We start from the raw sequence: 14,616 nt of genomic DNA, 5'->3' as shown, positions 1-14,616 counted from the left end.
AATGACAAAGCAATTGTGTACACCCCTCAGGTCTCATTGCTTTTTGCACATTTCTAGATTTTTATCAAAAAGCTAATATATAAATGACAAATTTGTGGCAACAGATTCACTATAACTTTATACATTCTTCCTGCCTATAATCACATTCTGAGTTTCCATCTATTCCTTTATAATAAAAATACTAGTTTTTAAATTCCATTGTTATGGAACTTACCTGCATAGAGCTTCTGCATCAAAATATCTGGAATGTCTATGGTCGATAATGATAATTTCATGCTGTTTATCCAGAAAACATTCTAGCGCAGATTCAGGTGTCCTGGCAATGTTACACCGAAACCCAGCCTTCTCACAGGCCCAACAGAACCCGTTACTCTGGTTATCTTCTTTGGCAAACACTAAAAGTACCTGAGTCAAAAAAACAGAGTGAATCATGTTTAAAAGATCTTTAAATATACAGTACAGCTGCTATTTCTACAAGTCCTAAGCCACTTTATGAAAACTTTAGTGAAGTCCATTTACAAGATTTACATACAGTATTTAATAAGACTGTTTTTGATAGAGCCAAGGAATATTTTAATGAGAACACTATTAAAACTAGAATACAGTGTGTGTAATAACAATAAACATATGGTTTATCATAGAAAGAGTCTGTAATATGTCCTTGTATAGATATACAAGTAACTTTCCTTCATTTTGCTTGCTTTGACCCCGTTCCAGCAAAGCACTTAAAACGGGTGTCACTGTAAGCATGTGAGCAGTCCCAGGCACATGCTTAAGGGCTTTGCTGGACTGGGCCTTAGTACAGGATGTCCACTTGCTAACACTGCTAGAATCACAGGCTGAATAATTTGTGGGGAAAATCTGCACAGATGCTGCAGTGGTCTGATGGAAAACGTGCTGGGCCTTCCATCTCATCCTGACTCCCCTGAAATATTGTGAATAGCAAGAACTATCGGAGTCCTGGTGAGCTTATGAGGTTCTGAAGTCAAGGGCGGTATTCCTGTATATGCAGCTTGCCCCAGCTATGACTCCTAGGCAAAGTCTGCCTTGCAATTTATTCCAGAGGGAGTGTGCTGTGGTTAAAATAAAAATCTGAGAGTCAGGAATTCTGGGACCTAGGGCTGGCTCGGTCACAAACTCACGCCGTAACCTTTGGCAAGCTTAATGTCTCTGTGCTTCAGTTTCTTTTTTTCTTTGAAATGGGGATAATAATGCTTACCCACTTCATACAGGGGTGGGGAGGCTTAATTCCTTCATGTTTGTATGGTGTTCGGAGCACCACGATGGAAGGTGCTACAGAAGTTGAAGAGGCCGGATCCAAAGGTCATTAAAGTCTACAGAAAAATTGCCATTGACTGCAATAGGCTTTGCATCAGGATGACACTGTGTAGGGAGTGAGGAAGAGGCTTGATTTGGGCTGTTTGATAGAATAGAATATGGGCCTTTAATTAATGCTGCTTTTGCAGGTAATACAGTGTGTGTCCATTTTTGGAAGGGGGCAATAAAGTCACTTTCAGAATTTGGCCATTGTCACACAACACCAAAACGTTCAGTAATTTAATCAAACTACAGTAAGATATGTATACTGTGGTCAAACAATAATGTATAGCTTCTGTAACTCACACCACATCCTGCTGAACTTTATACTTCTGGGCTATTTTAAGAATTCCAGTGGTAGCTACACTTTGGACCCGGTTGGTGGAATGTCTATCAATAAATCTTAACATTTACATGTAGTGCATATTTTTGTAAGAGTGAAGGACTTTGTGTTCATTTAGCTCAGATTCCTTTTATAGCAACGAATAGTAGTTTATGCTAAACTCTCGGTAAAAACATGTAATAGTTTGGGCTATTTTTAGTGAAGTTAATTTATAACAATCTTAAGAAAGGAAGGATCATTTTGTAGCAAAAGCACAGAACAGCAATCAGCAGATCTGGGTTGTATTCCTGGCTCTGCCATAGATTTGAAGTCGTTTAACCGCTCTGTACCTCAGTATCCCTATCTGTAAAATGGGGATAATAATACTTAGCTACCTCCCATAGGTATTATGAGGCTTGATTTATTGAACCATTACTAAATGGAAATGGTAGAATTGTCAACAATAATACAGAAAAGACAGACATATGCAAGAAATATTTCTGCTCTCGTTTGGGGCAAAAGCAGGTTGATGTATTCAGTCACATGACGACGAAATACTCTCCAGTCCAACTGTAACTAGGGAGGATGCTAAACAGCAGCTACTGAACATTAGACATTTTAAAAGCTGCAGGTCCAGCTAACTTGCATCCAAGTGTTTTAAAAGAGATGGCTGAAGAGCTCTCTGGACCATTAATGCAGATTTCCAATAAGGCTTGGAACAGTGAGGAAGTTGCAGGGGACTGGAAGAAAGTTAATGTAGTGCCAATATTTAAAAGAAGTCAATGGGACAACCAGGGCAGTAGTTCTGTCAGCCTGACATTGATCCTGTGAAAAATAATAGAACAGCTGATATAGGACTCGATCAATAAAGAATTAAAGGAGGGTAATATAATTATCGCCAATTAGTATGAGTTTATGGAAAACAGATCATGTCAAACTAACTCAATATCTTTTTTTGGTGAGATTATTAATTGGATTGATAAAGGTAATAGTGTTGATGTAATATATTTGGACTTCTGTAGGGATTTGATTTCATACCACACAACATTTTAATTAAGAAACTACGATGATACAAAATCAACATGACACACATTAAATGAATTAAAAACTAGCTAACTGATAGGTCTCAAAATGTTATCGGAAATGGAGAATCATTATTGAGAGCGTGTATTTCTAGTGGGGTCTCAAAGGAAGCACTTTTTGGCCCCACACGCTAACATATTTATCACTGACTCTGGAAGAAACTATAACATCATTACTGATAAAAACTGCAGATATACAAAGATTGAGGGAGTGGTGAATAATGAAGAGGACAGGTCACTGATACCGAGCGATCTGGATCACTTAGTAAGAGGGACACAAGCAAATAATATGTCTTTTAATACAGCTAAATGTATATCTATATATCTAGGAACTAAGAATGCAGGTAATACTTACAGGATGGGGGACTCTATCCTGGGAAGTGGTGACCCACAAGTCTTTTTCAGACTCCATGATGGCTAGATGGCTAATCAGTTGAACATGAGCTTCCATTGCAATGACATGGCCAAAACAGCTATTGTGATCCATTGGATGTATAAAAACAGGGCACTATTGAGTAGAAGTAGAGAGGTTACATTACCTCTGTATTTGGCACTGGTGTGACCAGTACTGGAATAATGTGTCCAATTCTGGTATCATAGTTCAAGGAATACTGGAGAGTTTTAGAGAAGAGCCATGGCAATGATTAAAGGATGGAAGAACATGACTTATCCAAGATACGGTTAAGGGGGACTTGATCAAAGTCTATAAGTATCTACACAGGAAACAGAAATTTAATAATGGAGGGCTCTTCAGTCTAGAAGATAAAAATATAACAGGATCCAATGGCTGTAAATTGAAGCTAAACAAATTCACCCTTGAAATAAGGGGTACATTTTTAAAATGAGAGTAATTAACCAAGGCTGTGGTGGATTGCCCATCACTGGAAATTTTTCAAACAAGATTGGATTTATTTTTTCTAAAAGCAATGATCTCATTCAAAGAGGAATTAATACAGGGAAGAGATGATCTCATTCAAAGAGGAATTAATACAGGGAAGTCCATAAGAGGCCTGTGTTATGCAAGAGGTCAGATTAGATGATCACAATGGTCCTTTCTGGCCTTATGAGCTACGAATGAATCTATGAATGAATCTGTGCAGCAAGAGAGGTAGTGGACTCCAGGCTGACACCAGGTTATAGGCCTGAGTTACAAGGAGAATTGTGGTGTCAACGGTGACAGAGAAACTAGGGAGTAGGAAGGATTTGGGAAGACGAGTTCAGCCTTTGCCATATTATTAAGTAGTGTATAAGCTGATACCATGTGAATGGATATTACTTAGAGATGGGGTGTAGAGGGAGAAGATGAGTGGAGCATTGATGGACCACTATGGGATACTCCTGGAAAGGGTGAGGGGGTGAAGAGGTGGATTCACCAAGAGAGGTACTGATGGAACAACCAGAGTGGTAGGAGGAGAACCAAGGGAGGATGGAGTTGCACAAGCTGAGAGAGGATGAGGCTTCAGGAAGGAGACTATGCTCAACAGTGTCAAAGGCAGCCGAAAGCTCAAAGAGGATGAGGCTGGAGCAGAGGGTCTGAGATTTGTCCATTTGGATCATTAAAGAGCAACCTTGTTCAGAGCAGTTTCAGTAGAGTGAAGTGTAGTGGGTGAGAACCAGATTGGACTGGAATACAGGTGGAAGTGGAGAACAGAAACTAGGAGAAATAGTTGTAGATATCATGTTCAATAAGTTGAGAGACGCAAGGGAGAAGGGAGAGAGGCTGGAAACACAGTGGGGATTTATTTTAGGATGGGAAAACTTACAAAGTGCTGTTTCTGTTAGATAACATGCTTGTTGCCTGGCATGCCAAAATGCCCTGGGGAAGGGTTGTGCACACAAAATGGATCCAATCACAAACATTGCCCTGCTGAAAATTTGGTCTTTAGTTTGAGCTGTGAAATATTTATTTGAACATCAATGTGCATACTGTAAATTACAGGACAAATGCAGTGTGATGATCATGAAACTTCACCTTAATTTCAGTATTTCCTAAAGTGTTACCTGAAGTTGATCTTGGTGGAGTCTCATAGGGCCAAACTGCACATCTGTCACTGCTGCCTACAAAAAAGAAGAGAATTTTATAAATACATACCTGCTCACGGAGGAAGGAAAATCAGCTCTCTAAAAGAAGAGCTCTCCTATTTACCACTGGGTCACAAAAATATTGCCATCATTATCAGCCCGTCTATCTATGAGGGTTTTGTGTTGCTTTTAAAAATTCCTATTCAGTGCAACAACAAGGTTACAAATCAACGAGCAGGTTACAGTCACTTTCTTATTGTCATTTCAAACATAAAGCTATGTATTAGTCCTGTGAGTATGCTAGACAGCTCATTATTTTTCTGTATTCTCAGTATCACTTAAGCGGTTCCACAACACAGGCAAATGTTTAGAAATAGCTTTCTTTAAAAAATGTAAATAAGCATTTAATTCAAAAAGAAAGGTAAAAGTATGGAACTGGGTGATGGGGTGTCCAGCCCACACAGGACTGGAAGGGGTTAAGAAGACCAGGCAGGCCAATTAACTGTACAGACTGCACCTGGAGGGAGAGCTAGAAGGCAGGGAATTGATAGAAAGCAGGCTCAGCTGAGCAGGAATAGACAGGGCCTATAAAGCCAGGAAGCTGGCATCAGACAAGGGCTGCTGGGAAAGAGCAATCACTCCTTGGGTAGAGGGAGCAGGGTTTGGAGCTAGTACACTCAGAGAAAGTGGGGGGAAATGAGTGGTAGGACGCAGTCCTGGGAAGGAGCAATGAGTAAAGCCCAGAACTGCTAGGTTGAGGCAGTGAATGGGAATACTGCATAGGGCTGCTGAAGGAAAGACTTTGATATATCCCAGAAGGGGGGAAAATGCTGAGCGACCTGCCCAGAGGGCTGAGTCATGAAGAGGACGCTGTGCTTCCTGGGACAAAAGAGGAGCTGCAGACCTGAGAGAGAGATGGTGTACGACTGTGGCAATGGGGCATCGACCTGATGAGCTAATCCCCAGAGCAGCCAGGAGGAGGTGCCAGACTAGTGGTGTGCCCTGTCACACTCTGCTTTAGAAACCTTATCAGTAATGGATTTCGCTACATAATGGTGAGTGCTTGAAAGCTGTACAAATAAACATGCATACTTCATTTCCCAAAGTATGCTCTGATGCATTATTTCCCAAGGCCATGCTGGTGGAGACCATGAGAGCCCTCAGAACCTGAAGACTGTAGAACTCTGAGATAAGCATTTAAAGGCATGTATGTTTAAAATGCACTTCTACTCTGAAAAGTGATTGTAAAATGTCATTGTGCTGTGCCATGTTCATTGTGTGTCCATATCGAGCGTGCGCGAATTACACATGAAAAGAGTCTTTTTCTAAGTGCAAACTTAGCTTGGGATCCGAGAGTCAAGCTAGGATCTTTCCTTCTCTTGCACCATTACAAGTAATGATGACTAGGTGTGTCTGCTGCTCTTACTAGCTCCACCAACTAACTGTCTTTGATACCACAGACAATTAGGCATTATTGCCTGAAGACGGGAACAGGAGTAAATGGAATGGCTCTTAAGTGGCTTTGGGCTAGATTTTCAAAGGTATTTAGGTGCCTAAAGATGCACATAGGTGCCTAGTGGGATTTTCAGACGCGCTTATGCACCTATCTGCATCTAAATACCTTTAAAAATCTGGCCTTTTGTATTTTTGGTCTCTGAGGGTGCATCTACACAGCAAAACCCAAACATAGCAGCAGCAAGTCTCAGAGCCTGGGTGAACTGACTCGGGCTCTCACTGAGGGACTAAAAACAGCAGTGTAGATGTTCAAGCTCAGGCTGGAGCCTGGTCTGCAAGACCTGACCTCTTCCCTCCCCCCACTCCTCTCCCCCTCCCCCCCCCCCAGCCTGAGCCCAAGCGTCTACACAGCTATTTTTAGCTCTGCCGTGCAATCGCCAGTCAGTTAACCCAGGCTCTGAGACTTACTGCCGCAGGGTTGGGGTTTGGGGTTTTTTTTGGGGGGGGGGGCTGTTGATGATGTACCCTGAGAGATCGAACACAAACAATTAGTAAAGAATTCTCTTGATGTAAAAAGGGCAACTAAAATCCTGCTGGTTCTCGCTTAGCTATGCAGGCGCTGCAGGGCTAACTGGGGGTAAAAAAAACAGAAGAAACTTATTTTTGGCAATGTAGTAAACAAAGAGGACTCGGGATCATATACACACAAGGAACAGCTCTGTTGAGTACAGAGGTGGCATTTTTACATTGTTGTTTTTTCAGAGTAAAACCACACTTTAAGATCAGATTTAATCCTTTGCTGTCTAGAATTTTTCCAATAAGTAATTTTAAAGAACCATCATTACATCCCATATACCACATAAAAACCTTTTAAAATTACATGCTCGTTTCTCTCTATGACCTTATTGCTCCATTGCATAGCCCGTAAGGCACTTCATGTGAGCTTTTATTTGTTTATCAATTTGGAAATCACCAATATAAATTTAAATGAGAAAGAAATATGAGGTGAGGAGAAGCCAGTGTAACACCTGAGAAAACAATCCAGGAACAGTTTATACCTTCGTTATTAAAGTGTGGCTCTAACAGTGACTGTAAAATCAACATGGAGAGGGTTCCAGATTTACTTTCTCAATAGTTTCCAGGTCAGATTTATTCACTTTAAACACTCCCCAAAGGTGATTCTTCTCATTGCAAACACTGAAAATTCTTCATGGGATGTGAAAAATCAAGCTGCTTTGTTCTGCCTCTCACCTCATCACCACATAACGATTTTGCACTAAGAAATTAGCTGGTAATTTAGTTGATGATGCATGAGGCAGATGCAAATCCATCTTTCTCTGCCATGGTTTTATTGGCTTTGTGGTGCTAACAGCAGTAGCAACTTGGTTTTAATCAGTAAAGTCAGCAGAAATGCCTGGAGGACATACAGGGAGAATATCTATAGAGTAAAAGTTGCCATTTTTACAGTCACTTTTCTGAGCATAACCATACTTTACATTACATTTCGAAAGATTTATTTTTGTGCATTCAGGCTGCCAGCAGAAAGTGTTTTCAATTTTAACTAACAATGGCTTTGAGCTGTAAGGTTCAGACCCAGAGCTGAACTTTCCCAAAGTTTACAGGTATTTAGAACCAGTGCCAAGTCCAATATTAAACAGTAAGATACAATTACTGCTGCCAGCTATTGCTTTCATTTGCTCCTTTCTTCTATAAGTTTGTGAGTGAATTTAATGCTCATAGAAGCATTAAAAGACCAACGGTCTGCTCCTGCATGGAATCAAGCACCCTCAACTTCCGTTGACGTCTGTAGGGGTTAAAGAAGCCCAGCATCTCTCAGGAGGTGCTCTGGACTTAGCAGGATTGGGTCCTAATAGCAATGGTTGGAGCCAGGCACAGTCAGAACTATGTTGGAAAGCTCTGCGCAGTTTTCCCCATACAGATCTCTCAATCTACCACCTCAATTTCACCTGAAACTCCTGACTATTTCAGACCAGAACTTCCCTTTAGTAGACACAATCAACCATGATCAGTTATGTCCTATTTCACCATAGTTTTGAAATGGGCATGCATGGAACGAATTCCTGTTCACTCTGCTCACATAGAAAGTCTCATGAGAACAATGGGACTAGTCACTGCAATAAGCCAAGCAGGAGTTGTCCAACAGGGAGTTAGCGGAGTCTACAAAACACTTTTTTCCCAACATGACGTTTAAGCTCCACTTACAGACACCGCCTGCATGTGATAAACTATCTTGTTACATGTTAACTTTCTGTCCCAGGTGGAAGAAAAACCCTCTTCTGCATCTCAGCTGGAAATTTTTGATGCAGTGTGGTTAATTCTTAATCTGGTTGAAATCTGTTCAAATAACTTGATTAATCATTTCAGTACTACTTATGCAGCCAACAGTCTCAAGAATCAAAGTTTTGGTTAAGTACTGTGGCAACCATGACACTGTAAAGGCTTCAACAAGGATTTAATGCAGCACAAAAGCAGAAACTCTGAAGTCTGGTTGGATTAAATAAACTTTACAAATATAGCTAAAACTATAATTAACCCCCTTTCCTCAAGCCTACATGTATAACAATTGCACAAATGCACCTTTATCCAGCTGTATGTTTTGCCATTTCTTCCTTTACATTCATCCTGCTTTAAAAAGAGCGATCAGAACATTTTTATACTAACAATTATGACTAATGATCCTAATAGCTGTGTCAAGGCAGGAACAAACATTTTTTACGAGATCATATAAGGAGAACAAAGATATAAGGCTACCTGCAGTCCTTGGAATTGTCCACACATTGCTAAGGACCCACATATGTTAATCTCACGAGCAGGCGAAGCGTCTATGGATGTGACAAGAGCTGAGTCCGGAATATCCAAGGTGAACTGGTTATGAATTTAAGTATTTTAAAATACACACCTAGAGACCAGACTGTAGCTTTGAGCCAGGGCCCAACCTGGATGTAGAGTGAGGAGGGGCCAATATTGCTGAGTTCTGACTGTGCATCATCCTTCCAAAGGTGCAGCCCTCTCCACCAGAGCCCTACATTTTACTCACTCCAATCTGTGAGGCTGGTAGCTCTAGGTATTCACATACTATGGTAACAGGGGCTATGTAAACACCTAGATGGATTAGACTGTCCTCACTACATAGGCAAACTGGCTGGGCACAAGAGGAGTCAAAGTGAAGTCAAGGGGAATAAATACGTGACCTGATTCCCATTAAAACCAGTGGGAGTCTTTCAACTGACTTTAGTGGGAACTAGACTGAGGGCTCTGTGCCTTACTAAGCACTACGCTTGCTATGGAGGGTTTGCAAGATCTGGACCTTAAATTGCTATGTCACTGAAATTGCTGGTAAAATAATTCAGAGATAAGTGAATGTTTGGTAAACAAACAACTGAAATAAGCTTAAAACAGACTGGCCCAAACAACTGTGACTGCTCTGATTAAAGAACAACCAACTAGATGGTGATCTGATGTAACCTATTAAAACATTTCAGATTTCTTCTTACTATGAGTCATCCTTCACAACTCAGCCAGAACAGAATCTACAGGAAAGACCTACTCATGTTTTTTCATTCCTATGGAGAGAAAAACCTTATATGAACTTGCTCATGGAATACTTATAGTAAAGAACAAAGAGCAGAAATGGCAGGCTCACTCTATGTGCTAGTTATGGTGATATACTACTTGGTTAGAATGTAGGACACATCAAAAGTGCCTACATGCCGTAGGTTTCCTATTTACCAGACTTCTCATATCTTGGCTTAGTCTAAAATGCCTCTGTTGCCATTACTAATTGGAGGGCAGAGCTAACCCTCAAAAGAGGCAGAGTCAGCTGGAAAAAAAGCCTTTGGCTATTAAATACCAAACAGTATTCATGTTAAAGAGAAGCAAATACATTACTCCTGCAGGCTGATTTTTTCTAAATATTTCCTGAAGTTTTTGTGTGATGCTTTAATTCAGGTCCCTGGCTAGCCCAATGTATCCATGGCCTTCAGAGGCATGGCTGCTGCCTCTGCTCCAGACCAATCTGTTCAGGAGAAAGGCTGGCCTGCTGCAGAGGGAGTTATGGAGCAGCGGAATAGTAGGGAGAAAGAGTGCTCATACAAATGAATCCTCCACAATCTGCATCTACTCCATCACGTCCTTTCAGACTCTCCACCAACAGCTGGGGCTGCACAGCCAATGGAAGTTACTTTTTGCCGCCACACAGTCTCTATGTACTACATAGACTAACCAGTAATCTCTCCTCCCATGGGGGAACTCTACGCATCTCTGTAGGAGTCTCCAGATTGCTGCTGATCTCCCTCCTCCTCAAAGGTCACAGCTTTCATGAGGACACATGGGCAGCCCTAGGGTTTAGTCCTAGATGATTACCATTATTGAGAATTTTGCAGTATACTTATTTGAATAAAGAAGTGAGACACACTTGCTCTATATTATCAATCGTGCAGCCACTTTTATTAAATGGATTGCAGATGGGCAGATTACAGATGTACAGGGAACCTAGGATTTAGGATTCAGCCAATAATAAGGATATTCCTGATAACAGTTTAGCACTAAGTAACGGTCTGTTCACATAAGCTTTACTACAAGTCTCAAGCCTAATGTCTGTTCCCATGAAAATGTCTGATAGCGATACAGTGAGTGGTATTTTACTACTAAACCATAGTATATTAATTGTATAATATACCCAACTAACAAGTAATCTTTCCTAAATACAGCACTATGACAAATTGTTCCAATGCTTAAAAGCAAGTGTGTTATGAACATAAGTACTGCATCATGCATGTATTGTTTTATTACCAGACTTGCTTTAGCAAAATTGAAATACAGTTTATTAACGGGGCACAATAGGCTATTCTACCTCATACACAAACACAGCAATGCTGTGAGTAAATTTACCAAACTGGATGTACAGGGTAACTAGTGGAGAGTTTTAAAATGTATCCAAAACGACTGTATATTGAGTCAGTGGGCTTGCAATATCAAAACTTATTCATCACGTCTAACATTTCTTCTTTATAGTCTTAATAATCTATTCCCAGCAATATTAATAATTTTACTGATATTTTAAAATTGTATAAATATATTTTAATTTAATTTTGAAATATACTCTTGAATATTGCCTCTGTGTATATGTACATTATTAATCATCACAAATAAGAATTGACTAATTTTAGCTAAATTTAAACGACTCAATCCCAAAATTAAGCTGTAAGCATTAGGGTCGGTTCAAATGTTCCACATTTTGATTTTTCGATTAAAAAAAATGGATTAATTTTACATTAACTCTTCTTTACACTTTTTTTTAAACTGGCTTTAGTAAGCCTAGATATACCCATCCCATCAAGCAATAGCCCAAGTGAACAGACAGACTTCAGATCACACCCTGACAGTCAACTGATCCAGGATCTATCAAATCAAGAGGGTGAAATGAATTCCAAAGTCGAGAGCCGTCCCCTGAAAAATCTCAGCCAACACTTTCAGCATCATGGGTCTGTTTGCATGAGTAACCCTCCTGGATCTCAACTGACAAGACAGTATATTAGGGAGCTCCCGAGACAGCTAAGATCCATACTACATAGGGCACACCAGCATATGGATTTTTCCTGGAAGTGGAAAAGGCATTATACTCCCTGTGGCTAACACTTTCAGGCAAGCAGTTCTCCATGATCAGGACCAGCTGTAGCTTCTGACTACTGGATTTTAATCCAGTTTTCTTCCTGTTAACATTTCCTTCTCACCTTTTGAAACCTATGTATACTGGTCGTATCCTGAACTCTGCACATTTACACATTCCTTGCAAAATTCCCATTGAACTTGAATGTGTAAGGACTTTCTGATACTACTGTTTAGCAACATAAAAGACAATGTAGGCAGGGTGATGCATGAGCCAACTGAAGAATACTGGCCTAGATGAGGAGTTATTCCCAATTAACTATTCCTGATTAATTGCGCGTGTGGACGCTCAGCGTGGAGTAAGCTAATTTAGAATAAGACACTTTTATTTTGGAATAAGAGCATCCACACATGGAGTTAACCAGGATTAATTAATCCACTTTAAAATAATACATACCTTATTCCAGATTAATTTTCATGTGTAGACAAGCCCTGATTTAATTTTCACTACTGTTCACTTACTCCATTTTTAAAATGTTATGTACAATTCAGAGAGACTTTTAGTTTTATATAGATCTGGAGGGCCAAATTCTGGCCTCATATCGACACAGTAGTACAACATTAACACTAAGTGATATGGCAAACAGGAAGATGTGTCAGAAACAGAGCTTTTTTGAATGTCCCAAGAGGGAATACTCAGTGGGAGTCATGTGCATGGATCTGAGGCAAGAATTTGGCCCTAAATGATTTGAGAAGCCTATTTAACAGATATTTATTAATAAATTGTGGACAGTCCAATTGAATGTCTTTAGTAAGTCAATGCTTGTACATCACCTTCCATATGTAAAGCATTTTATGCATTCTAACGATTATAAGTTTTTTGTTTGTTTTTAAATATTCTGTGACTGATTCCTGGCTGCACTACTCCAGTTTAACACCAGTGTCACTCCAATGAGATCAGCAGTGTTACAATAGCCCAAAGCTGGAGTCATGCAATGGTAAATCAGGATCCCTGCTTCTTGTACACTTTGGGGAAACTGAGAATGCTCAATTTGTTCCTTATACATTTCCTCTGTGTGGATTCAGGAACTTTCTCTTTATAGCATTGCAAGCTTGGAGCTAATAGAAATGAATCATTCCATTTTTGTCAGGAAAAGTGAATTATGCTATCCAAACTGACTTCTTATTTGTAATGCGGTAGCACTTAGGGCCCCAGTCATGGATCAATGGCCCATTATGCTAGGTGCTAACCAGACCTGCTTCATAAAGACAGTCAAAGTTGATTATTTAAAGGTAAGAACTGTTTCACAAAGCAGGCTAGAAGGTTTCTAGAAAGCCAATTCCTTGTAAAGTTGTGAAGCTGAATAGTTCATAAAATAAAATGAACAATAGAACACTCAGCACCTCTACAGCACTCTTTATCCATAGATCTCACAGATGATATTTATGAGTCTATGCACAGCAGCACCAAAATGTTTCTATTGTAACTAGGGTATTTGTGCTGTAGCAAGGTGAGTAGGCCTTTCATGCTAATGTATCACCCACCACCCACCCCCAAGAGGGAATACTCATTCGTATGGTACAGTACACAGACATAGGATTGTATAAACCAAAAACAAGCCAGAAAAAAATCATCATCCACTCATAAATCTAAGTGACAATCTAACAGGCATTTGTCTGATCAACTGCACCTCCCTTTCCACCACAAGCCTTTATTTGAGAGGTTATTCAAATGGAAACCCCACCTTTAAGTTATAATTCACCTTAGCCATATTCTTAAACTCCACAGAAAGTCTGAGAAAGAAGATGGTTGTATCGCTGTGCTTTCAAACTCTAAGGGCTAGACTGTGCTTTTAGCCTCAGCCTTGCCCAAGGGGGTGGTGCATAAAATGTCCTGGGGAAAGCACAATTCCCTCCCTGTTTCCCGCTTGCTTGGAATGGAGATGCTAATGTGCTGCTGACCTATACCACAAATTACGACACCCCCTGCACTGACTCAGCTCAGGAGTCTGGTAAATTGAGGGGGTGCAGCTATGGACCTGCCCCTTCCCACATTTCTGTTCCAGTGAGGGTTAAGCGGGCACACAGCACTGCTTACCCTTGTGCTCCAGGACTCAAGATCCAGGTAGCCCACACAACAGTGGTGGGAATTCTGACTCTCCCTTACTATATGTGGGCGTGTAGCCAAAGCCACAAGTTAGCCCTAAGGAATAACATTGATTTTCTCTATATATAACAGCAAGGATGTTGAGCAGCAAATAGCATGCTCACAAAAAGCAGCGTTCAAATCAAATGTTGGATTTGCTTCAACATATGCCCAACCTGGCAGTCCTTTACTGATCTGTATACTACACTCCACTAAACATTAGCACTTTGAATTTAAAGCAAGAGAAACACGAAACAAAAGCTAGATGACACTTCTATAGAGCTGACAATTTTTTGGGCCGCCTTCTTAGGCAAGTTAACATTGTTGCGTTTAAAGTAGAAACAGGCCTGACATGCAACATTCAGATCTGGATCTGAACAACCCAAAAGTTTGAGATTGCTCCCATTTGGGGTCTTAATTCAGGATCCCACTGAAAAGTGTTTGCCTTTACAGGTTGGTCTCTCTCTCTCTTCCCTCTCTTCTTAGTACACTATGGCCACATATTTCTATGTGGTTAGGCCATGCTGAAAAACATTTGGAGTTATATCCTGCGCTAAAGAGAAAAACAGCAGCTCAATGACCTGGCTTGTATTTTAGAAGAAAATTTAAAACCCTATAATAATGGTTTTCTATACATAGTCTGC

General features: G+C 40.3%; 1 protein-coding gene across 1 annotated transcript in view; it reads right to left on the bottom strand.

Annotated features, from left to right (window-relative positions):
• PDE8A (phosphodiesterase 8A) overlaps positions 1-14,616 on the bottom strand; it is a 189,160-nt gene that overhangs the window by 57,087 nt on the left and 117,457 nt on the right. Inside the window, exons 2-3 of the mRNA XM_065412598.1 lie at positions 4,723-4,779; positions 215-405 (exon numbers count right to left, since the gene is read on the bottom strand). Coding sequence (XP_065268670.1) covers positions 215-405; positions 4,723-4,749 — 218 coding nt within the window. The 5' untranslated portion in view covers positions 4,750-4,779. The remainder of the gene's footprint in view (positions 1-214; positions 406-4,722; positions 4,780-14,616) is intronic.

Source organism: Emys orbicularis, chromosome 10 (genome assembly GCF_028017835.1).
Source record: "Emys orbicularis isolate rEmyOrb1 chromosome 10, rEmyOrb1.hap1, whole genome shotgun sequence".
NCBI lineage: Eukaryota > Metazoa > Chordata > Testudines > Emydidae > Emys > Emys orbicularis.
Note: the sequence above shows the minus strand (reverse complement) of the source record. Positions and strands in the feature narration are given on the sequence as shown.